At 36.4% G+C, this 26,022-nt stretch overlaps 1 protein-coding gene across 2 annotated transcripts in view; it reads left to right on the top strand.

Annotated features, from left to right (window-relative positions):
- Positions 1-26,022, top strand: part of RNF17 (ring finger protein 17) — a 52,538-nt gene that overhangs the window by 7,229 nt on the left and 19,287 nt on the right. For both annotated transcript variants that reach the window (XM_039351508.1, XM_039351509.1), the window contains exons 6-24: positions 431-507; positions 1,861-1,935; positions 4,046-4,293; positions 5,288-5,368; positions 6,052-6,207; positions 7,108-7,297; positions 8,683-8,854; positions 11,585-11,775; positions 11,950-12,088; positions 14,625-14,784; positions 15,687-15,802; positions 16,927-17,047; positions 18,378-18,498; positions 18,692-18,916; positions 19,134-19,284; positions 20,549-20,667; positions 22,511-22,601; positions 24,212-24,318; positions 25,263-25,543. In XM_039351508.1, the coding sequence (XP_039207442.1) occupies positions 431-507; positions 1,861-1,935; positions 4,046-4,293; positions 5,288-5,368; positions 6,052-6,207; positions 7,108-7,297; positions 8,683-8,854; positions 11,585-11,775; positions 11,950-12,088; positions 14,625-14,784; positions 15,687-15,802; positions 16,927-17,047; positions 18,378-18,498; positions 18,692-18,916; positions 19,134-19,284; positions 20,549-20,667; positions 22,511-22,601; positions 24,212-24,318; positions 25,263-25,543 (2,821 nt within the window). The remainder of the gene's footprint in view (positions 1-430; positions 508-1,860; positions 1,936-4,045; positions 4,294-5,287; positions 5,369-6,051; positions 6,208-7,107; positions 7,298-8,682; positions 8,855-11,584; positions 11,776-11,949; positions 12,089-14,624; positions 14,785-15,686; positions 15,803-16,926; positions 17,048-18,377; positions 18,499-18,691; positions 18,917-19,133; positions 19,285-20,548; positions 20,668-22,510; positions 22,602-24,211; positions 24,319-25,262; positions 25,544-26,022) is intronic.

The raw sequence follows: 26,022 nt of genomic DNA, 5'->3' as shown, positions 1-26,022 counted from the left end.
TAAACTATAAAATGTAACAAAATAATACAAGTAAAATAAACATCAGGACTAGTTTTATTGATACTTTATTGTTTTAGAATTCTAACCTGAGGGGTAACATACAAATGATTCTAAATTTAATTAATTAAAATTGGTCATAAAAATAAATGCACTTATATTCTATATTAGTACTCTAATCAACTAATTCCAACAACAAAAGTTAATTTATTTGTTTTTAAGTTTATAAAACTATTTTAGCTTAGGCACCATTTTAATCTTTCATGTCTTATTACATATATTCTTATGTGTGTGTGTGAATGAATAATTGTCAAAGGGAAACAAATATAAAGTAAAATATGAATTGTGGCATTCAATTCTCAATCATGTATTTTCTACATAACTGCTTGCTATGTTGTATTGAAAATTGAATAAGGACTCATTATTCTTCAAGGCTCTTTGCAACTTAAATGTATCAATTGAAGAAGAAGTCTTAAAACTAAATAATCTGAAAAAAAGAACACTTCCAAGGTATGTTTCTGGAAAACTCTAGGGGTTTTTAGCCCATTCATTTTTGTGTATAAGGAGTATTAAAATAAATTTTAGTTGCTAGTATGACTACAGTGGATCCAACTAATTTATTGAAAATAAGCTCAAATGATTTCATATTTGCAGTCTTCTGAGTAAACCCAATTGCACAGTAAGAATGTTAAAGATTCTACATTTAAAATAAAGCCTATGATACAAACAAAGTCAAATTAAAATCATATTGAAATCATAAAAGAATTTTCAAAGACTTGATTGATATAGAGGTCTTAATTATTTAATAGCAAATGATTTAATAAGCCACAAATTATTAGGTTTGCACGATAACTATAATTCATGATTCACTAACTGAATTCAAGATTCACTAACTGATTATGTGCCACTGAGTCATTTTCAACTTTAAATGACCATATATGTAGTTAGATTTTCTCCATGATGACTGTCACTAACTTGTTTTTTTCAATACTTTCAATAGTGCATTCATTGCCACTAACTGAGTTCATCCACCTGGCTGCCAGTCATTTTCTTCTTCTGTTCTATCTTTCTCAGCATTAGAGACTTTTTTTTGGAGAGACAGGTCTACACATAATGTATATGAAGTGCAGAATAATTTTGAGGTTGGTCATTTGTGCCTTGAGTGACAACTCTGGATTAATTTGTTCAATGATCCATCAGTTTGTTTTCTTGGCTGTCTATTATATTCTCAGGAGTTTTTCCAACACCCAAAGTTCAAAAGTGTCAGTACTTTTTCTGTCTTGCTTCTTAAAAGTCCATTTTTTTTTTACTTCCATAGAGTATCTGGCTTGCATGATTCTAATCTTTATAGATATAGACACATCATGGCATATGAATATCTTTTCTAAAGCCTCATATCTGCTGTATTGACCTCTAGTCTGCAGTGTACTTTTTGACTGCTTGTTTCTTTACTGTTGATGATTGATCCTAAAAGGTAGAAGTATCCACCAGTTCAGAATCTTCATTGTCAATTCTAAGACTCTTGTTCTACCTGTTGTCATTAGTTTTGTGGTCTTTATATTTAATTTTAGTCCCATTTTTTTCATTGTGCTTTTTGACTTAGTGACTTCCAGATCCTTTGTATTTCCAGCTATTGCAGTGGTGTTAGTAGCATAATGCATGTTATTAATGTCTTTGTTCCAGTTTAAAACCACCTCTCCTTAATATATCTCCTCATTCCACTAATGAAAACTATTCTTTTGGTGGGAGGAGTTAGTTTTGTATCCATCTGAACTCATCAATTAAATACCAAAAACTCAATTATATGCTTACAATATGTCCAGAAAATATATTTGTAATATGGATTGTATATTCCTAATGCAGGTTTTACATGGACTATGATGAGATAAACCATATGTTTGAAAAGATAGGTAAATTTTCCTATGATGCCTCAAATGTGTAAGTATTTTGCGTGTATTTGAAACATAATGGTTTTGTTCGGCTACCTTAGATTTTTTCAGTTTGTATAACAGTCTATCTTCTACTGAGACACTTACAGGTATAAAGAACAAACAATACTAAGAAAAGGAAATAAACTGGAGACAGCACCTATATAACCATGGCTGATCTTAAAAATAAAAGATCTAACCCTAGTTAGTTTTTGGTTTGAAGAACAATTCCAAAGCTTTAAGTATAAAATTTGTATAAATAAAATTGGTAAAAAAAAAATCTTGGGAAAAGAAATGGGAACTACCCTATTCGTTGAAAAAAAAGAAAAACATTGAAGCTCAACTTGAGGGAAATTTTAGCTGTAATGTGAAAACAGCCAACTGGTTCCAATCAGAAATAGGATTTCTGGTTATTTTCGGGGCAGTAACTACAAATTGCATTTGTACTTTTGATCATGCTGTCAATGAACTTTATTTAGAAATGTTTCCATTATTAAGTACTGTGCAGAAGCCCCTGGAACAAAATGAACAGTTCAGTTGACATAAAGACAAGTGAGATTTTCTGTTAGGATCAATATATCTAGTTTGCTCATTTTCAGTGGTATTTGGCATAATTCCTGTGAGTAGCAATTATGAGATATTTGATATTCACGGGACCAGCAGCAGAAAGATCCAGTCTGTGGCTCCTCAAAATATTGGTTGTATTGTATTGAATAAAATATTCTCCAAATTGTAATTTTTAATTGAATAGGAGACAAAAATAATTAAATATGTGAGAGTTGGTTATGTTTTAAATGAAATACAATTGGATAATTATTATACAATTAGGGAATCAGGCTTCCATTAAGCATCTGTGATCAAATTCAGTCCTCAGCCTTTCCAGAGTTATATGCCTCTATTCAATAAAGTGAGTTTGGTATGGATATAAATGGCAAACCAAGATTTGTTTTAATGAGCAATTAAAAATGTCCTGGTCACATAGAGCAAAAATCTATAAATCATAGTTTACAATTTACAGTGCCTAGGATGCAAATTTAAATATGAAGAAATTATATTATGGTTTACGTGTAATGTATAAATCGAAGCTTACACGCTATATACATTAGTTTTGTCTCATTCTTGTCCATGGGGGCAGCTGGTGATAAGATCAGAATTTTTTAAAACTGCTGAATCTGGAATTGTTACAACCATGGTTAGATTTATTATAGATTACTGTATTAAAATAAGTTCAGACCAGTGAAAAACTGCCTATAATGTGTCAAAGTATATAAGTTAAGATACATCAAATAAAGATTTTTTTTCCTGACTCTGTGGTTATGTCAGAGAAGTAGGGAAATTTGGGAGCAAAAGGCACATTTATATATCATTGGAACTTAAGCTAGCATATAGCAGAAACTGAAAGTTAATGATTTGACCACAAAAGATCATCCACAGAAAATAGTCCATAAGAAGCAGTACACAAAAGTAGATTTTGATGTTTCTTTAGATTGTATTGTATAAGAATTATAAAATGAAATTGATTAATGTTGCTACTAGATGAGTCTTCATGAGTACTTAAAGTACATCTTTCTTTGGACCACTATCTTTAAAAGGATCGGAATTTGGCTGAAAAATGTATACAATATTGAAGTTTTAAAGAATCAAATTGTATATAGGTTTATCTTAGTCATTTATTATCCATACTAATGATTTTTTTCTGAAGTGATTTCTTTCATGTACAGATGCCTTTCTGGATAGACATACTCAATACAAATGCATAAATTTTATGGTGAGGTATATGGATACCATACCTCATTTTTTTAGCTTCTTTTCTTTCAATTATTTTCTTTATGGCGGTATTTTCTGTTTTTTAAAATATTTTTTCTTCTGATAAAAGTGAAGTTAAAAATGAAAAAAAATATTGAAAAATCAGTGATTTTGCTGTAAGAGTTTGGTAAAGAAATCTGAAAGCGTTCTGAAAATAAATTATTAGAGGATATATTTAGATTTTAGGTTTAAGGGAAATTAAAGTAGTTTTAAAGTCAAAGGGCTTTCCATTATTTCTATTGCTTATTTGATCTTTTGTGCTAAAATGGTGTTTAATGAACAAACAGTATTCAATTAATAATTGGTCAACATAGGTACAACTTTGAAGACAGCTCTCTAAAAATGAATAATGAACTTGATACTTCACATCAAGTATATATAAATCTTGTTAAAGAAGTTGATGTAATTCCTCCTTCGGAAGAATTTGATGATATATGTTTTGAAGAGGCCCACCTGCAAGAAATGGCTCCATTATCCATTCAGAAACACACTGCTGCATTATCTCAGGTCGCATCTACACCAGATGTTATCATTGAAGAAATAATTGAAGATGATCAAGAAAGTGAGTAGGAGCTTTAAACCCCTTTAAAGCTCTTTATGTAATTTGTTACATTACAGTTATGATTTTTCTTTCAAAGTGTTCATAGTTCATATATATGTGTGTGTGTGTGTGTAGTGTGTTTGTGTGTACACACAGTACACATAGTATTTTGCAATAGCAGAGCAAACACCAGATGCTGAACTATAGTTCTGAGCTTCCCATAACCACGGAGTATGATGACTAGAGTTACTGAGAGCTGTGGTTGAGCAATCAAGAACAACAAATGGTCCACTTTTTTAAACTAAAGAATCACAGATAACTCACTCTAAAATTGAGAATGCTTTTTCCTGGTAAAGAGCAACTCATGAAGAGTTACATATTGTATCCCTTTTTTAATATGATAACTCACCGCCGCTACCTCGCCACTGCCAACTCAACATCACCACTTTGCCCCAGCCACCTGGCTAACTCACCATGGGGACACCTCACCACGAGCCTGAGCCTTCTGCTCTGGTTTCTAAAGCTGGCCCAGTTTAAGTGAGGTGAAAGTTCCTGCCACCCGCATTCCTTCTCTGAAGGCTTCCTTGCCTCGCTTTCCAGTACCCCCCTAAATGACAGGCTAAGCAAGACACATATGCACAAACACATTTGGAAACCAGAGTGAAAGGCCCAGGCTTGCAACGAGTTATCTCCACCGCAAGTTAGCTGGAGCGAGGTGGCAGCAGTGAGGAGCTAATTGTCCCATTCCGCTACTTTCATACAGGTGGCATCCCCCATTATCTTGCTGGTTTTAACACACACAATACCTGACAATGCCATTGTGTGTGACTCCTGGGATTTCTCAGAATAGATTTCTCAGGGCAAAATGGAAAACTGTAAGCTTGACTTCTGAACTTGGCTTTAGAAGGCTGGTTGTTAAGTTTCAGTTGTACAATCAGTTTTTCAATAAATTTGTTCCAGGTGAATAATATTGACATCTGAAGTTTATTAAATATATTTGTGTTTTTCCTCCAAGCATTTTCTACAGAATATCGCAAATCTACATATCAGAAGAGTCTTTTTCAAATACAGCAGGTCCCATCTGAGTTAAAGGCTGGTATGTAACTATGATCTGGCAAAACAAAATGTCACATTGATTGGTTCAATAGTTTGATTTTTGAAATACTGTATAGAAAGAAATGCTACCATCCCTTTTTTTAAACAATAACTTTGAAAATGTAGCTGGAGTACATAAGAGGAAGTTTATGGAATAGAATACACTTTTTTCACTTGATAACTGGTTGTAAAGCAAAAAATGCTTCATTTGGAATAGCCAAGTGTATTGATTTTTAATATTTCAAATGTAACATAACTATTATTGAGAGATGTAAATAGATCGATATTAATTCTAAAACAGTTAAAGGTTGAGCCAAATGCTGCTGTTTTCAAGTAAATGTTTTGCAATTTCATTCAGCATGTTTTTCTGTGTAGAAATCCAGTTTGCTAATTACTTAATGGACCCTTTATTTCATATTGTTATGATATTGATGTATCCATGTTATTTTCTTTTTCATTGTTTATTTTATTGTTCTATTATTTTACTTCTGTTTTGTTTATATTTCATTTTGTTTCTTTGTTTTTATTATGGTAAGCCGTCTAACCCAAAGTGAGATAGGTGGCAAATAAAATTAACAAATAAAAAAATTTCTGCACAAATAACTTGATTTTTATATATATTTATGTATAAAAACTTGCTTATTATTTGATTTTATTCATTCTTTTATATTCTATCTTACACAGAAATTCCTGAATATGTTATTGTCAGTTCTGTAATAAATCCATGTCACTTCTATGTTCGGAAAGTTTCCCAAAAGAAAACTGCAATCTATTTGGAAAAAGTTTTGAAATACTATTGTAGGAATAACTATTTATCTCCTATTGACATTTTGGAACTAGGTAACAATACTTCCTGAATTTTTGTTGGTTTTGCTAAATGTAAAAGATTTCCCCTGTCCAGTCATGTCTGACTTTAGTGGGTGGTGCTCATCTCTGTTTCTTAGCTGAAGGAGTCAGTGTTGTCCAAAAACACTTCTGTAGTCATGTGGCCAGCATGTTGTGACGCACGAAACGCTGTTACCTTCCCACCAAAGTGGTACCTATTTATCTACTCACATTTGCATGCTTTCGAACTGCTAGATGGGCCGGAGCTAGGGCAAGGGTAGGCAACCTTGGCTCGTGGACTTCAACTCCCAGAATTCCTGAGCCAGCATGGCTGGCTTAGGAATTCTGGGAATTGAAGTCCACGAGTCATAAAAAAGCCAAGGTTGCCTATCCCTGAGCTAGGGCAAGTAACGGCAGCTCCCACCGTCACACAGTGCTCAGGTCTCAAACCTGGGCTGCCAGCTTTCCAATAACAAGCTAAGGATCTTTATCCACTGAACCATTGTGCCCCCTGGATTAAGCTAAACCATCTTCTAATTCTAAAGTTTTATTGTTTATTTCTTCATGGGTATTGTATTCAGATTTTGGTTGGGGTTGCTTCATTTATTTTGAAATTTGAAAAATGATTGTGAACTATGTTTGCTAGCTGTACAGATGCATTCTTTTTAGTAAAACCTTATGCGAATACCATGTTTTATTAATGGAATTTTGCTGCCATCTCATGACTAGCCAGAGTTTTGCAGCCCTAAGAACTTTCCCAAAAGTAAAACCTCTATTCTTACTTTCAGACAAATTTTAAATGAAAAAGATTGAATTGAAGAATGAAACCATTCAACAGTTCTATAAATATCCTTTCTTAATAATGTTTAAAAGTTGCAATGAATTTAAAGATATTTAAATTTTAATGTATTTCAGGCACAAGGATTTTGGTTAAAAGTAAAGAACATGGATTGTGGTGCCGTGCAGAAATAATTGAACTAATTCCACTCCTGAATACAAATGAGGGGAAACCTTGTGGTCTGACAAAATACAAAATTTGTGATATTGCAATTATGAAAGTATTCCTTATAGACTTTGGGCATCCAGAAGCTTTAATTATTTCAGGGTATGAATAATTTTAAATACATTTTGTTCAAATCTATCATGTTTAGATTTTCCCATTTTTTGTGTAATTATAAGCTGGTTTTGAAATTATCATTTCTGCCCAAAATGATTTAGTGAATGATGAGTCACCAGAGGCTTCAGAATGAATTTGATTTTTTTTAATCTTACTTCTGGCTGGAACATGATAGAGAGATGTTATTAGTTATCCTGTTGCATAGTTTGATAGAGCAGGGATCCCCAATCCCCAGGCCACATCCCACTACTGGGCCATAGGTGAGTTGGGCAAGCACATGTGCCCACTTGAAGCTCCACTCGGAGGGCCCGCCCCTTGCACAAGTGGAGCTTCATGCTTGAGCACAAGTGTCCTCTGCTCACACAAGTGTAACTTTGCGTGTGAGCACAAGTGCCTGCCGCTCGCGCAAATGGAGCTTTGTGCGTGAGCGCAAGTAACTCTGCTCATGCGTGAAGCTTCACATCAGTGTAGGGTGCACGCTCATGCTGCTTGCGCAAATGGAGCTGTGCGTGTGCATGTGCACCTGCCACTCACACGCCTCCCGCACTGGGCTAGGCTGCCAAGCTTGAAAGGTTGGGAATCGCTGCAATAGAGTGTTATAGGGGATATAAGTAGATGACATAAGGGTCTTTTTTCCCCTTCTACAAATGAGTTATGTTCCTTTATTGGTTACCATTTCAATAATATTGTGGAATGCTCTGGAAAAAGGTAAAAATTGAATCCAGATAAATCAAAAGTTGAATTATTTTTCGCATATAGTGAAGAGGTCACGCTCCCAAAGTAGTACTTCTGCAGATCTTTTACAGTCCTTTCAGATAGCTACTATTCATGTGCTGGTTATTTTCTGAATTAGTGTTCGCTTATTCTAAGTTATTTATTTAGCTTGTATTCCACTATAGCCAAAAGACTTTGCGACTTATACAGCGAAACCAATAAGTTTCAAAAATTGGGAAATAACAAATTGTAGTCACTATAAAAATAACACAGCTCAGTAAACTAAAATAAAATGAAAACAAAGCAATTGCCCCAAATTGGCTAGAATACTCTCTGGTCTCCAGCATTTGCAGTAAGGAATTGTGCTAGCCTGATTGCCTGGTGGAGAACAGGCTTTACAACCATGAAGCAATGTCTTCTGGCATTTGGTTAAAATGGCAAACAAGACTGAAGAGATTGCTGTTGCAGTAATGCTTTAGGACCACATCACTTAACAAGGAGATTCAGTCCCAATTACCACAGTAAGTCAAGGACTGTCTATCTCTTTTTTGTGATTCACATACGGTATAAATATCAATATTAGTGAAATGACCTCTTAATGTATGATATTCCAAACTGCATAATGAAACCATATGTGGGTTTTTTTCTTCTGCCATCAGAGTACCTAATGAAGTTACTGTGAATCCAGAACATGTTACTCTTAAATACATGATGGTTGAAGATCTATGTTTGGTTGTAAGAAAAATGGATTTATCTTTAGAGACTCGGCTCAGAGGTATAAGTAAGCTAGCCCTACAGTGTTCACTAAAGGGCATTGTTCCTAAGGATTCAGTAAGTGAGAATTATATTGGCTGCCTTTTTTCATTGTTTATTTAAATGTTTTTATAGTCTCATTGATTTTTTTCTTTATAGCAGTTATGGAGGAATTTTTGATACTTCTATAGATGAGGATAGAGATTCCTGAAGCAAGGGGAACAGATATACCTAATATTCTAGAACCTTCTGGGAGGATTCTATTTAAGTCAAATAATGCTTGTGAATACTGTATGCAAAATTTTCTGAGGTTTGGTTTGAAGTAAACCATATTTCACAACCATTATGCTTCTAGAAGCTACTATGCTAATGAAATGAGAGTGTCTTTTTGAAACATATTCCAAGAGGAGAGAAATAGAAGGAAATGAGCAGCTGTAAAACATAATTTGTGGTATACTTACAACTCACACAGTGGTTTGAGTTTTGTGATTAATATAAATCATAATGGAACATGATGTCTGAATTGAGTGTTTGGGAATTTTATCTCTAATTCACTGCTAGTTGTGAACTTATTTTGATGATTTAAGAGCCATGGTGGTACAGTATTGCAGGGTAATTCTGTCAACTGCCAGCAGTTCAATCCTGACCGAGTCAAGGTTGATTCAGCCTTCCATCCTTCTGAGGTTGGTAAAATGAGGACCCAGATTGTTGGGGGCAATATGCTGACTCTGTAAACTGCTTAGAGCTGTAAAGCACTATGAAGCGGTATTTAAGTCTAAGTGCTATTGCTAAGCAATTTCACAGAAATAACATCCAGTGATATACTTCTATCATTGGAAGCTGTTTCCATTCATGGAACAAGAAAGAGTAATTGTAACCTCTCTGCACTTTAAATCCTACTCTGGATGGTATTTCCAGAATAGATTTTGAGGGCTTAAAAAGGCTTCTTGTGTTCTACTGTTCCTCAAGATGTATGTCATTTTTTTTCTAAATGGATTTGAAAGTGACTGAAGTTTACGTAAATTTGTATGTATTTTTGTGACCAGTTAAAGTTAATACACAGTATAGCTCAGAGCTCCCCAACCTTTCCGGCTTGGTGGCCCAGAAGGGAGGAGCAGGGAAATGTGCGCACACGCGCAGCCCCGTATGCCCATACGCATGTGCAAGCAGCTATATGCACCTGTGGTGGCGTACAGGTGCCCGCTGCATGTGCAAGAGAGCTGCTAGTGCCTGTGCACATGCACAAATCATTCTCGTGGACCGGTGGGCAGCAGGTCACAGCCCAGTTGGTTGGGGACCCCTAGTATAGCCTATTCCTTTACTGATTTAATCTTAAATATCAAGTATTTAGTGGTCTGAATTGATTGCCTAGAATAAAAGAAATCTTGCAAAGGTACAACCGGTTTTAAAAAAAATCACAAATCTACAAGTTTGCTTCTGAGAATCTTCATCATATCATTTCAAAAGATTAGTTTAGTTATTGTTACTGGGAGATCCTCCCGACTGAGCTGTGGGGCAGGCTGGCAACTGATATAAGGCAAATTTGTCCACATCACTATTTGAAGGGTTTCAGTTGTTCAAACACAAAGATTGGAAGGATTTCCTGATGATCAAAGACTCAGAGCCATGTCTTCCTTCAGGAAAAAGATAAGGGGACTAAAAAAGAATCCTTTACTTTTCAAGAAATCTCCTTCAGTCTTATTAAATGGGATACTACTACACTATTCTGATTCTGCTCCAAGCTTCCCCCAGTTCCAAATCCTTCAATTATCAAACCTTACATTGTTAGATCAGGCAAAAGAGGCTTTCAACTACCATAAGAGCCGTGGTGGTGCAGTGGTTAGAATGCAGTATTGCAGGCTAACTCTGCTCACTGACAGAAGTTTGATTCCTTCGATCCTGACTGGCTCAAGGTTGACTCAGCTTTCTATCCTTCCGAGGTTGGTAAATTGAGGACCCAGATATGCTGACTCTGTAAGCCACTTAGAGAGTGCTGTAAAGCATTATAAAGCAGTATATAAATCTAAATGCTATTTCTATCTCCAGTTATCCAGATTAAAAGATTGATTTCAAGTTTAGGAAATCTCACTTTATGATTTCTTGGAGTGATGATGTTTTAATTAACTAAATAAAAAACCCACAGAAAATTCCTGGTTATTGAGTATTCTTAATAAAAGTTATTTTACAGAGTACCTTCTACAGGTAGTCCTTGATAGCAACCATTCATTTAATGGCCGATTAAAGTTATGATGATGCTGAAAAAAGTTAACAACTGTTGCATCATCCCAGAAAGTCATTTAATCATGATTTAGGCACTTGTCAACCAGCTCACATTTCCAGTGTGAATCTTGCAATCTATGGTCATATGATCGCAATTTGCAATCTTCCCAGCCAGCTTCCAACAAGCAAAGTCAGTGGGGACAAAATCAGGGAAGATTGCAAATCGCAATCACATGATGTCCTGCTTAATGACTTTGCAAAATATGGTTGTAACATCAGGAGCAGTCATGTGATGCTTTGCTTGACAACTGTGCTGTTTAATTTTCTGATCCCCAGTTGTGGTGGTTATAAGTTGAGAACAACCTATAGTTTGCTATAGTGGAGATTACTCAAGACTATTTATTTTGGTGTTTCTCATGCATTATTTTTCATCAAACTTTTCTAAGGATAAATTTGATTTTTCCCCTTATCCTGAAGCTACCTTCCTAGGCAGTTATTTAAAATTTATTCTGTTTAACTTACAGTTAAAGAAATGAAGGAAGAAGATTGAGAAAAAATTAAACTGTTTGGCTTTTCTGTCCACAACAGGAAAAAGGTTGGGGTAGAGGAGCAAGGATAGAATTTTTGAGAATGGTAAATAGCAAAGCTGTTCTGATGAAAATTTTTAGAGAAGAGAATGGTGTGCTTATTGTAGATCTTATGAAGCCTCCAGCAAACAAAATAAGCAGTGACATGCCTGTGTCCCTCAGAGATGCTCTAGTTTTCTTGGACTTAGCAAGGTATGCATAGCTAAAAAGCTTTTTAAAAGATACTCTGTGTAATTTGTTCTCAGAGCTAGGCTTCATGTCTTAATTGTATTTCATATTCAGGACTACTAACAGTTAGTAAAACTTAGTCTCAGATTGCTTTCTCTTGCATATTAACAGTTTATTCTCATCTCTTTACCTTATTAGCTTTCAGAATGAATTTTCTGATTGGTCAGAAAACGCTGTACCACTGAAGTACTATCCACCTGTGATGCCACGGGAAAATACAGAGGTTGCCGCTGTTGTTAGTTACATTAATAGCCCTGGCGACTTCTACATTCAGCTGGTAAGTGTTGCATTTTAATGTTAGCGTTCATGTTAGTACACATAGTTCTTGACGTATGACTACAATTGAGCCTAACATTTCTGTTGCTAAGTGAGAATTTGTTAAGTGAATTGTGCCCCATTTTATGACCTTTCTTGCCACGGTTGTCAAATGAATCGCCGCAGTTGTTAAATTAGTAATACGGTTGTTAAATGAATCTGGCTCCTCCCATTGACTTTGCTTGTCAGAAGGTCGCAAAAGGCGATCACATGACCTTGGGACACCGCAACCGTCATAAATATGAACCAGTTGCCAAGCATCCAAATTTTGATCACATGGCCATGGGGATTCTGCAGTGGTTGTAAGTGTGAAAAACAATCATAAGTCACTTTTTTCGGTGATGTTGTAACTTTGAACGGTCACTAAATGAAGTATTGTAAGTCAAGGATTACCTGTGGTCTTAATGTTTTTGTTCATGTTGGTACTTTTTTCAGTACTAATATAAAGTATTAAAAAAAATTAAACTAAGCTTTTTTAAAATAAAAAGTGCAAGGATTCAGGGCTGAAAGAAATACATTTCAGAGCTGCCTGAATCGCAGCCACTTACAGATGAATAAAAACAAAATAATGCAGGAACTCCTCAGAGTACAAGTACAATTGGGACCAGAGTTTCCGTCACTAAGCAACGCAATCGTTAAGTGAGTTGTGCCCAATACCATCATTGTTTTTGCCAAGGTTGTTAAGTGAACCACCATGGTTATTAAGCGAATCATGGAGTGGCTCAGTGAATCTGGCTTCCCCCACTGACTTTGCTTGTCAGAAGCCCCCCGAGAAGGTTGCTGAAACACTGCAGTCGTAAATACAGGCCTATTTCCAAGTGTCTGAATTTTGATCATTTGTGGGGATTATGGGGACGCTGCGACAATCATAATATGCATGAGGACCAGTCGTAAGTCGCTTTTTTCATCATCGTCATACCTTCAGTTGTTAAACGAACGGTTGCAAGTCAAGGAATACTTGTACCCAAAAATAGCCACTAAAAATCTACAAATGGGAGTTATAGCCAATCATAGGGATGCGGTTGGTGTGCCTGGCATGTAGTTTAAATTTACAGAAGTGATTTCATAGAGTTTCCCATTTCTGTCCTAATATCTTTTAATTACTATTTACCTGTTCCCAAATAACAGTTTATATTTTACAAATGGCTATTTTAAATTCTAGGGATACACAGCATGGGGCAGCATGGATCAGCCTAGTGCAGTGATGGCAAACCTTTTAGAGACCAAGTGCCCAAAAACTGCCTCCGCCCCTGCTTCGCCCCATCCCACCTGCCCATGGGGCCACTCACTGCCTCCACAGCCTGCCGCAGATTGCCCAGGCAGCCCAGCAGCACCATGGTGGCCACGCCCTCCACCCGCACCATCAACTGCGCGTGATGGGCCGTGAGGGCAAAGTCTTGTCCCCATTGCCTGGCTGCCATGTCCTTGGCTGTGCTGCTCTGTGCAGGCTGCGCTCGGGAGTGACTCTCCTCCAGGAGGGCTAGTGGTGAGGGGGCCACAGGGAAGGCGGGGCTGGGGCAATGGCATGCGTGCCCACAGAGAGGGCTCTGAGTGCTGCCTCTGGCACGCGTGCCATAGGTTTGCCACCACTGGCCTAGTGGCTTTTAAATAGGATGTTTTGGTTCCACTCCTAATGTGAGCAGGACTACCAGTTGAAGTGAGCAAGACCCAAGAATGGAAGGGTTAGGGCCATTGCTAACTAATGACAATAAATATGAAAAACAACAGAAAGGAAATGTTATTTTTATTTTTAAACGAATGGGAACAGCGTTGGATATCTGCTCTGGGTCAGCATTCAGTCCGATTGAAAACTCCAGGGTGTTGCAGGGAAAACCTTCTTTGTGTTCCTTCCTAATAGTTGGCATTCAATGCTCCTTAAGCGTGGTGAGCAGTTTCAGAGAGGGGCAGTGTTCAGGTTTTTCTACATTTGTGAGATTTGTTAATGTCAAAAAGGGGCATTTCCAGATCATGAGATTCCTTCTACCTCTTATATACCGTATTTTTCCAGTCTATTTCCATGCCATACAGTAATTCATTCTTTCTCATCATTCAGCTTTTCATGTCTTATAATTAGCTATTAATTGGTGATTTAAATGCATTTATGGAATTGTATGGCATAAAGGAAAAGCATGTGTCTTTTTCACATTTGACTTTTAGAGTTATAGACACTCAGTGAAAAATGCACTACAATTAAAATAGCAATTGGAAGCAAAAAATAAAACAAGATGTATAAAAATGTTAGTTATAAGGGGAAGCAACATCTATTAGGCTAAAATACAGAGTAGCAAGTGGCTTCTACTTGGCTTTCAGCTTGAAAGCTGATATTTGATTGCGTCAGTTGCATCTTTGCTAACCCTTATATCTTTCTGAGCCCTTCCTGTGGCATTAAGTACAGAACCATCAAATTCAGCTGAAAATAAGCAATATGATTATGCAAATTAGTATAGTAGTGCCAAATGTTAGCATGAAGGAATTAATTTTTCTTTCCATTGTGGTAGTTAGAACAGGGTCCCGAATTTGCAGCTTTTCTAAAGAAAGTTGAAGAAGTATATGAAAATGAACTAGGACCCGACTTGCAAATCCTTTGTCCAACCCAAGGCCAACCATGTGTGGCCAAATTTGAAGATGATGGTCTTTGGTACAGAGCACAGGTGATTGGTAAGTATCTGGAATGCATAATTATTCTGATCTCCAATTCAAAAACTTTTTCCAATGAAACGTTGTAGAACATTTCATCTATCCAATGTTGTGATTATTGTAGTCCGATAATATATTTGTTTTGACATTGTATCACAAATGTATAAAAAGCAACATTATTCTCTGGGCAACATATGACTAATGTAGTAATTAAGAAATTCACCTTTGAAAGATATGTCCGGTGCAGGAACCCTTCAACTTTGGAGTTCATTGGATTTCTTTGAACCACTATTTTTTCTTTTAGCCCAATCTTTTTTATAGGGTTAGGATTATGAAGTCATTAAAGTATAAGTATAAAGACTTACAGGTTAATAACTTTTTTATAGTTAACTTCATAACTGTACATGAAGTTTGCTCACTTGTAGCAATGGCAAATTTTGCTATGCTTTTTCTCAAATTTATGTTTGCTTCCAACTTGGGTACTTTGAGTCCTGATATTCTGGTTTAAAAAAGCCCAAATCACAATTTATATTTTGTCCATGTGAAAATAGATTTCAGATTTTGGTTTTCAGGACTGAAGCATAGTATGCCAATATGGATTTCTATAATGACAGTTATATTTTTAAAAATCTCTAATTCAGATCAGGCTAACAAATGCTGATTTTTGATACCAGAAAAAAATATATAACAGACTTTTTGATTTTCTTGGATTTTCTAGCATTAATTAAAATCAGGAAGGGAATTGTAGCATAGAGATTGAGACATTTTCTTTTATGTAACTTTGGAGAAGAAGTAAGATGATGGCTACCTGAAAAAAAATTGGCATATCAATACACTTTGCAGATGTTTTTCATTCCGATAAACACATTTCTTGTTATAATTTCAAAGTCTAAATCTTTTCTAATTTCATTTTTTCCCCAAAGGATTGCCAGGTCATCAAAAAGTTGAAGTTAAATATGTTGACTATGGTAATACTGCTAAAATAAATATAAAAGAAATGTGTAAAATAAAAGATGAGTTTTTAGTTCCCCCAGAAAAGGTAAGAAAAACCATCTATTTTATAGAATCTAGATAAACTGCCAAGATACCTTGTACAATTTTTGCATTTTCTTTAATAATGATTGCATTCATTTTAATATCAATTAAATGTTTGTTTCAATGTTTATTTACTTTAAAGTATATTTGAATTTAAATAAATATGTAAAAATGTAATACTCAAGATACTGTATACGAACCATATGATTTCCTTAGAAGATTTTGCCTTGAGCATTCTAATACATTGTCCTTACCATGTTTCCCCAAAAGTAAGATCTACCCCGAAAATAAGCCCTGGTTTTGGGGCGTGGCGCAAGCTAGGGTGGAGGTGGAGTTTACCATTGCAGCCAGGCTTCCCATGGATCAACACTTGCCTTGCCAGCCCACTTCTTCTGCGGCCAAAGGAGCAGCTTCATTCTGCAGCTGAGAATGGAGCTCAGGCCTGCATTTCGCTGTCAGAGGCTTTTCTGGAAGGCCTGTGCAGCCAAGAACCAAGCTATGGATTGAATCCATAGCTTGGTCCTCAGCTGCACAGACTTTCTGGAAAAGCCTCTGACAGCAAAATGCAGGCCTGAGCTCCATTCTCAGCTGCAGAATGAAGCTGCTCCTTCGGCCGCAGAAGAAGTGGGCTGGCTGGGCAGGACTGTTGGTATCGCCGCCGTGAGGTCTTATTTTGGGGAAAACATGGTAGAATCCATTGTATAAATGGATCAATCTGCTATAGTATAAAATCTGAATAAGAGAGCCAGTTTGGTCTAATGGTTAAGTCACCAGGCTGCAAACTGGGAGACCATGTGTTCAAATCCCACCTTAGCGTGGAAGTCAGCTGGTTGACCTTGGGCCAGTCACAGTCTCTCAGACCGACCCATCTTACAGGGTGGTTGTGAGGAAAATGGTTGCTTTGAGTTATTTGTAAAAATAATAAAGGCGGGATACAAATAAATAAATATCAAAATCCAGTAATGAGTCTGGGAATACCTAATAATACAAGGAAGAAGTTTAAGTTGTGTGAATCTAACTTTTGTTGTTTTGGAAATCATTACAATTTCTATGTATGAGAATATATTTCTAAGTATTTCTGTCATGAGAATGGTTTCTCAGCTAAACTGTCTGTATTTTGCAACACAGGCTATCAGGTGCAAATTGGCTTATATTAGGCCATGTAAAGGAGCCACTGAATGGACTGTCCAATCAAAGGATAGATTTGAACAACTAATTCAGGACAAATGTATGCTCTGCTTTGTTACTGGTAAGTATTTATCTTTCTGCCCTGAGAATATTAACTTCTAGCCTGCTCACCATTTAGTTGACTACTGCAAGAAACCTTAGGGCTGATTTTGAAAACAACCTAGACATTTCATCTTGGCACAAAACTCAGTGTCTAGATTGCCAGTGTAAACTACTGTTACATTGTCTTGGTTATCAGTAGGTTTCCACACCTCATTCAAAATGCTGGCAATTATCTTTAAAGCTGTATAAACTACAGGATCAGGATACATGAGTCACTGTGCCCTCAGAATTAAATCCATGCTTAAGATATCCAGAAAAGACCAATGGAGGGTTCGTCTTCTCATGAGGTGATTTATTTTGTCTGTCATGGTTCCCATCCAATGGAATACTCTCAAATGAGAGATGATTGGCTCTAGTCCTCCTCAAATACTGCAAGCAGGTTAATGTTACAGGTAGTCCTTGTTCAGTAACCACATTGACATTGGCAATTTTATTGTTAAACAGAGATGAGTGGCATATAAATTTGATAAATAATAAAAACAAGTGAAACCGTGAATGATATTATTTTTGATTTCTTTTGATTTGATTTGATTTGATTTTCTGCCATACCCTGTCCTGTCCTCCAAAGGTCATAAATGTGAGGACTGGTTACCTTTTCATCATCATGTAGTGGTAAAAGTAGTAGTAGTAGTAAGGACTACTGTTTTCAGTCTTCAGTTGATTTTGGGTATTATCGACATATGATTATATGGATGTTTTAACTATCTTCATATATTTGTTCTTTAATACTGCTGCTTTTCTGTTATTCATGATATAAGTTAAAATACTTTCAGATAAATATCTGTAGGTTAACAATTAACTGATCAAAGAACTGTTGTTTACTCTGGTTCTTGTTTGGAGGAGAGAGTCCTATGATGGCTAATTCTTCCTAATGGTCTTGTGAAAATCATACCTGCAGCATGTTTAGGTTCTGCTATAATTTCTACTTCCTTGCTAAGTTAACTATCTGGACGCTGTTAGGTGGTCATATATGTCTAAACAGCAGTGCAGGAAGAACTCCATTACCCAGTTCATTTAATATATCAATTCATTTCATTAGAACCCCTTGGAGTTCAGGCTTAAATAATGTTGGGTGATTATAGGGCATAATTAATGTTATTTTCATAGTTATTTTCTCTTAAGCCACATTTAGTTGGGTTCACACAATATTAAGCACAAATCACTGCTTAGAGCAAAATGTAAACAGTTATGTTCTTAATTTGGAATACAGAATAATTGAACCATTAGATAATTCCCCCCCCCAAAAAAAAAAATTCAGCAGATTTGAATGTATTTTCCTCCCTTTGTAGAAAAAGCAGAAGACAATGTACTATCTGTTGAGCTCTATCAAAGTGTATGTGTCCCCTCAAAGCAGTCAGGCAGTGTGAATAATCTTTTGGTTGAAGAGGGCTTAGCATCTTACATAACAGGGTAAGTATGCTTATTAGCTTGTCATAACAACTGTCCTGAATTTATACAATATTTCAGCATATTTCTCATATGCAGCTTTGAGCAAATTTACAATTTTCAAAGTATACATGGTAATTACTGGGCGTATTTTAGCTTTTTTGGCATTGGTAGTAGGTATATGCCAATATAAATGAAATTGATTTTCTTTTTATAGTGATAAAAAAATGATTGCTACAGCATATAATGAAATATGGGATCCTGATCTGGAGGACATATTCAAAACAGAGAAATCTTTATTAAAACTTAAGATTGAAGACTTGCCATGGATGGAAGATTTAGTTTTGGAAAGTAATAAAGAATTGCAAGTGCAAATTAATCACATTGTATCTCCTAGCAAGATATTTGTGCATTTTATGTCATCAGAAAAAATTCTAAAAAGGTAAGGGAGCAATTTGGTGCCACAAAATATATTTTAGATGAAAACATAAAGACTAAATCAATATGCCATGTTTTCTTTGCTAGAACTGATTAGGTTGTCCTGATTGACAGGGATTTTAATAGTAAGAAATGACATTTTTGCACAGATCCGCAAAATTAATTTTTAGAGTCATTTTGAAAATCTAGACTGATGGTGTGATTCACTTTAAAACTTTTAGGTTACAGGAAAAGATGATTGCTACTTATTTTGAAACAGAGTATAAAGCAATTAACTGGGAAGTTGATATGAATTGTGCAGCTTATATATGTGAGCAGAATCAATGGCAAAGAGGCCAGATCATCAGGATTGTTTCTGAAAAAGATGTAGAGGTAAATTTTAAGAAGTTGTTTCAGATGCAAAACAGTTTCTTATAACTGGAAAGAATTCATCAGTAAGTACAGTATGTTTTGCAGCATAATTTTACCCTGGTCTAATCGTAATTTGTTAACTATTTGTTGAGCAGATAAAAAATAATGTAGCTAATGATCGTTGTTAAATATTGTTTGCTGAATGAAACTAACCAAATTCTGGCTTAATATGGCATGTGAACGAGACACTAGTTTATAGAATAGCTGGAAGTTAGAAAATACTATAAACGGAATGTACCAGACACCTCTTTCTCCTTCCTTGTCGATGAACTTTAATCAATTGTAAAACTGTTGGACTTAGAAAGCTCCGAATGAAGAATTCTATATGCCAAAAATCTGGTTGCATTGTGAATCTTCAGAAAAGAGTAAATAACAGAATAAGAGTTGAAGCGACTTGAAAGTCTTTTAGTCCTACTCCTTGCTCAAGCAGGAGATCCTATACCATTTCAGACAAATGGCTATCCAGTCTCTTCTTGAAATCCTCTAGTGATGGAACACCCACAACTTCTGGAGGCAAGCCATTCCACTTGTTAATTGTTCTCAGGAAATAGTTGTCAGGAAATTTCTCCTTAGTTCCGAGTAGGATCTCTGCTTGATAAGTTTCCATCCATTACTTCTTGTCCTGCCTTCAAGTGCTTTGGAGAATAGGTTGACCACCTCCCTTTTCTTTTTGAACAACCCCTTAGATATTAGAAGACTGCTACCATGTCCCCCCAGTTCTTCTCTTTGTAAGACTAAAATCCAAGAGTATGATTTATATACCTTACATTGTATCTTAAAATCCAGGCCATAAAAATTGTTTCTTTATGGCTATATATGGCTGCCCATTTCACATACTGTACATCACTCTGAGCAGCACATTGGCAATAAAATATCTGAAAAATTAAATTAAAATATATACCTAAATAAGTTCTATATGTTTTGCTCTCTCGGGTCTTGGTCTTTTGTAAAAATGTAAAAAGTCAACATTAAAAATTAGAAATCAAAAGAAGTCCAAAATAATAAATATTCTCTAACACAGATTAATGTGCCGTTTATTTTATTAATGTGCTGTTTATTTTATTAATGAAGCTAGTAATTATATGTTATTGCAGTGTTGAAGAAAATTATGGTGAGGTTGTACTCATATCGAGTAATAATAAAGAACGGATTAATTCATAAAGACATTTAGTAAACAACAGAGAACTCACATTATCTAAATTTTAGTTAAACAATTCTTTTGCAGGTATTCCTTATTGATTTAGGTGTAGTCAGAATTGTGGATATTACTTGTCTAAGAGAAATTGAACAGAATCTGAAGACTATCAGACCACTTGCAGTAGAGTGCTCATTAACAAATATAAGGTAATATATCCATTTCCTACTCATTGTAATAAACTATTATAAGCCCATATAGATTAAAACAAAACCCAAGTTAAAATAAAAAATCTGCTTGCAGAGCAGAATTCTGTATGATAAGAGATGTATAATTTTACTATTATACTACCTCTCTTAACAATGGAAATTGGGACCAAAATGTCACCATGATGTAAAAAAGTTATTGAGACTCTAGAACAGTGGTTCTCAACCTTTTTAATGCCGCGACCCCCCCCAACCGGTCGTAAGTCGAGGACTACTCAACTGGTCATAAGTCGAGGACTACTCAACTGGTGCAGCACCGTTTGCAGAATGGGACTTTTGGTGGGCTCAGCAGGGCAGAGACAGCCTGATCAATTCCTATTGGCTTTTGAAAGCCAATAGAATTAGACTCTATTCAAGAGAGTCTATTCTATGGGCTTTCAAAAGCCAATAGAATAAAAGGGAGTAGCGCAGCTAAGGAAAAGGGGGGAAAATGGTGGACTGCGTTGTTTGGCGACCCCCGTGAAATGGTCGTTCGACCCCAAATGGGTTCCTGACCCACAGGTTGAGAACCACTGCTCTAGAAAGAGTACAGAGAAGAGCAACAAAGTTGATTAGGGGACTGGAGGCTAAAACATATAAGGAACGTTTACTAGAATTGGGTATGTCTAGTCTAATGAAGACAAGGATGAGGGATGACATGATAGCAGTGATCCAATATCTCGGGTTGTCACAAAGAAGAGGGAGTCAAGCTATTCTCCAAAGCACCTGAGGGCAGGACAAGAAGCAATGGATGGAAACTAATCAAAGAAAAAAGCAACCTAGAACTAAGGAGAAATTTTCTGACAGTTAGAACAATTAACCAATGGAAGGACCTGCCTCCAGAAGCTGTGAATGTTCCAACAGTGGAAGTTTTTAAGAAGAGACTGGACAGCCATTTGTCTGAAATGGTATAGGCTTTCCTGCCTGAGCAGAGGGTTGAACTAATGACCTCCAAGGTCCCTTCCAACATTATCATCATTATCAGTAGTAGTAGTAGTATTTTCCATCACTAAGTGGTGTGAACTTAAAATGTGATGTCATATGACGGTATTCTTAGCAATAGCAATCCTCCAGTCCCTGTTGCTGTTGTTAACTAAATCCCACCAGTCATTAGGCAAGCACCTATCAGAGTCCAAGCTATTCCTGGCGACGTTCCTTCCGGTTCCGAGACTCAGTAAGAAATGGGATTGCCTCATCTTGAATTCCATCCAACCACCCATCTTCCCTCATCACTGCTCTTTTAGCTGTCCTGCACAGCGGCATCATGAGCAATGGTGGCAACTCTGGGGCTAAAGCAGAGTCTGGGACCTTTAGTATTCTCAGTGGCCACTATCCCTGGGCCTCTACCTTAGCTACTACTGCTGTGTGCTTCTTAGGTCCAGTGCCATGGTCAGCTAACCCAGAGCCACAGTTTAAAGTCCCAGCTGCCATCAGCACGCTGCTCTCTGCCATCTATGTGACCCTAGCTGACCGTCACCCACTTCTTCCACTTGCTGCTTTCTTGCCTCTACTTCAGCCCCAGCACCATCACCACTAAGGAGTGTCACTGTTAGGGCAGTCAAAAACTGGATAGGGAGAAATAGGCAGGTGAGGAAATTATAGCACTCACATGGTCATAAGGCTGCCAGGTGCCTGAGTTCTGATGATGTGACTGGGGGGGAGGAGGTGCTGCAACAGCCATAAATTCAAGGGCCTGGTGTAAGTACCATTTGTCAGTACTGCCATAACTTCAGTTGTTAAACAAGATGGTTAACCGATACCATCTGCATAACAATATGCCTTTTCTATCCACAACTTTTCATTCTAGTCCAACCGGTGGGACCGAACAGTGGACAGCAACTGCTTGTGATGTTCTTAAGTCTTATTTAACTGGAGCTATTGTAAACTTAATAATACAGGTTTGTACTGGTAAAGGTTCGGTTTTTTTTAGTGTAGATTCTATTTCTGGGGTCATTATTCAACTGAAAGTATAAGATATTATCATGTGATACTAAATATTGTACGCTATGCAGATTTTACCCAGATTGGGATTTGTTACATTGCTTTTCATCCCATGTCTTTTCTGATCTTGACAAAGAGATCAGAAGAGACAAAGAGATTTCTAAATGAAGATAATCCTGTGTACACTTCGATAGTACTTTAACTTGATAGTAGCAAAGCAGTGTAAAGAAAGAATGTAAAGACTTATCTCAATTTTATCAATTCAGATTTAATGGACACTCTTCTTCCCCAGTTTTCTGTAAATCAAGATTTTAATATATTTGGTATTTGTTCAGCAAAGTCAACATTTAGGCTACTTTTTGATACCAAGCAATGATATTCTTTTAGCTAATGCCTATGATATTTTGGTGGTCTGCCAGGAATCCCAGCTGAGAACACAAATTATTTAAGATTGGAAGACAATATAGTAAACTTCAGAGTTTTGTAACTATTTAAGATGGTTTAAATGAGCCAGCATCTGCACTTTGCTTTTAATTTTGCCAAGTATTGTCCTTCAAAGAATGAGTGAACCTAGGACAAATTGATTTACCTAAGTTAATTCAATATAATTGTTAATATGATTATTTGCCACATATTTGTTTCCCCATCCATCATATTTTAAAAAATTGATTTGGTAGCAGCATTTTATTTTGATTTTGGTAGCACCCGCAGGATAGGTGGCATACTGAGAAATTCTTCCCCAAGACCTGACAACTCACCTAGTCATGGCTGGATTCATGCTTCCCTCCTTGTTTTCTTATCCTTACAGCTGAGAAGTGAATTATCAGCTTAATTTCAGGGTGGTTGCAAAGCTGGATCCGTCCGTCATACTAAGCCAGGTCTGTTCGAAGTAGCAGCTTGTTGGAGAAATCCGAATACAGCCCCTGAAGCTCCCTAGGGTAGTCCTTCTCTCCAGCCCATCCTACCTCGCCAGGATGATATTATAGGGCAAAAAGGACTGCAAACACTGTTTTGTGCTCCAAGGCGAAATATAAATCAAATAAGGCAGCCATCCTGGTTTATACAGAACTGTCCCTCTTTTGGTACTTTTTTAACTCCTGCCTTGGGCAGGGGGTTGGACTAGAAGACCTCCAAGGTCCCTTCCAGCCCTGTGATTCTATAGTTCTATTTGGAGAAGCCACCCACAGTTGTAGGAGCGGAAGATTGCATATTTCTAGTTTAAATCTTACTTGCTGATGAATGCAAACATCTAAAAATGAAATATTTTCTTTTATATATGTTCTCATTTTTTCTCAAATATCATATTTGTGTCCCAGTATTTATACATTTGTTTTTCAATTAAAACATTTTTTTAATTTTAAAAGATTGCTTTTTTTTTTACTACTGCTGCTTTGTGTACAGACTAAGTTGCCACAAATTCCAGAATAACTACCTAGATTTTATCACCTTGTGGATGTACTATGTCTGAAAATTGGATGTTTGTAATATTTGGAAATTGGGTATGTTCACGTTTTCTTTTTCAATGAATAATTGATTTTTACCCCTAAACATTCTTAAATTGTCCCAGGATACTGATTTGTCACCTTTGCCTGTAAAAATATTTTGCAAAGATGAACAAAACTGTACTGACGTTTCGGAGTACATGATTAAAGAAGGCTTAGCACTTAGAAAGAGGTACGTATTTTTTTTAAAAAAAAAAAAACCAAATAGTGTTTATTCATTTTTAATGTACTTAAAATACTTGTTTTCTATATAAAATTTAATGCTATAATTTTTATCTGTAATTCACTCCGTTATAAACCAACAGAAAAATGTTTAACCTAGTTCGGAGTGGGACAACTCGCCACAGCCAATTTGCTACGATCAACTTGCTGCGGCCAACTCGCCATGGGACAACTCGCTACGGAACAATTCAATTTTATTATTTAAAATAGTTAAAAAATATTTTAAATTTTGTCATTCACATTTCATTTTGTCTCTCCTTTGGCATCCTTTCTTTAATGATTCTATTCCACTATTTCTTCAATATTAGTGTAACTCTTGTCCCACAATGTGTTGTCCCATGGCAAGTTGGCTGTTGTGAGTTGACCGTGGTGACAGTTGGCCATGGTGACTTGGCCCCAGGTACAGTATTTAAGGGGAATAATATGTGAGGGGTCCTTGGTGCTCTCTGAGCTTTCTTGTTTTCTTGCAGACGTTTCATTACCCTAACTAGGTAACATCATCAGTGCTAGTAAGGAGTGCTGTTTCCTGTCAGTTTATATTCTGGTGTTTTGCCTGTCTGTGTGGGTGGGGGGCAGTCTTAGGGATTTGTTGGTTGGGCTGTTTAACAATGGCTCTTTGGCAGTTTCTTGATTGGGGTATTGCTTACTTGATTCTTGGTCTGAAGTTGACTTTGGAGTTAATCTATGCTGATCTGAGTGCAGATTACTGATGGGGAGATGCTGGAGTCTTTTTCTCTTTTGGGCTAGTTGATTGTCTCTTTTGCATAGTCTATAGATGCTGTTAATGTCTGTATGTTTATTGATGGCTGATTTGTCAGAATGCCACGCGTCTTTGTCAGAATATGTATTTGATTTTTAAAAATTTGCTGACATACGTTTGTTGAATCCTAATAGAGCACCTAAAATTCATCCAAATCAAGCTTCCTCTAATAAACTACAAAAGAATGTGGACATAAACCAGCTGGTTTCAGAAAAAGAAAGCCCTTCGAAACTGGAAAAGCATTTTGATACTTCAAATACTGATAGTAAGCAACAAGAACTGAAAATGTCAGTGGCTAAGCCTCTAGTGGTTGAGACCTATAAACTACCAGCTCTTCCTAGCTCGGATTGCTTCAATGCTATAGTTAGCTGTGTTTCGGATAATGGAACAATTTATGTGATTCCCACATCACAAGGTAAAGCATTTGTACAATTATGATAGATGTTACATAATTTCTAAGAATTATATATAAATGTAATAGGTACTGTTACAGACAATCAAGTCAAAAGCAACTCTTCGTGACAACAGAATTCCCTGCAGTTTGTTCCACAACATTTTTCAGGATCTTCCCAAAATCATCTTTTTTTAATATATGGAGACAATGACTAGTCCAGAGTCACCCAACTAGCTTCTGTGCCAAAGGCAGGACTAGAACTCATGGATTTTCAGCTTCTAATCTAGCACTTTAACCACTAGGACAAACTGACTCTCTGTAATTGGACTAGAGGCATTGATTTATACTAATGTGATCAATCATTCACTTGCTATGTTTTTCCAAAATTAAGACCTCCCCTGAAAATAAGCCCTAGCTTGATTTTTGGGGGTGGGCCTAATATAAACCCTACCTCAAAAATAAGTCCTAGTTTGGGAGCGAGGTGCACGCCTAAAAATCAA

This window comes from Crotalus tigris, unplaced genomic scaffold, assembly GCF_016545835.1.
Source record: "Crotalus tigris isolate CLP2741 ecotype Arizona unplaced genomic scaffold, ASM1654583v1 scf7180000018371.15429387391:27106975, whole genome shotgun sequence".
Taxonomy (NCBI): domain Eukaryota; kingdom Metazoa; phylum Chordata; class Lepidosauria; order Squamata; family Viperidae; genus Crotalus; species Crotalus tigris.
This window is presented reverse-complemented; position numbering and strand designations above follow the sequence as displayed.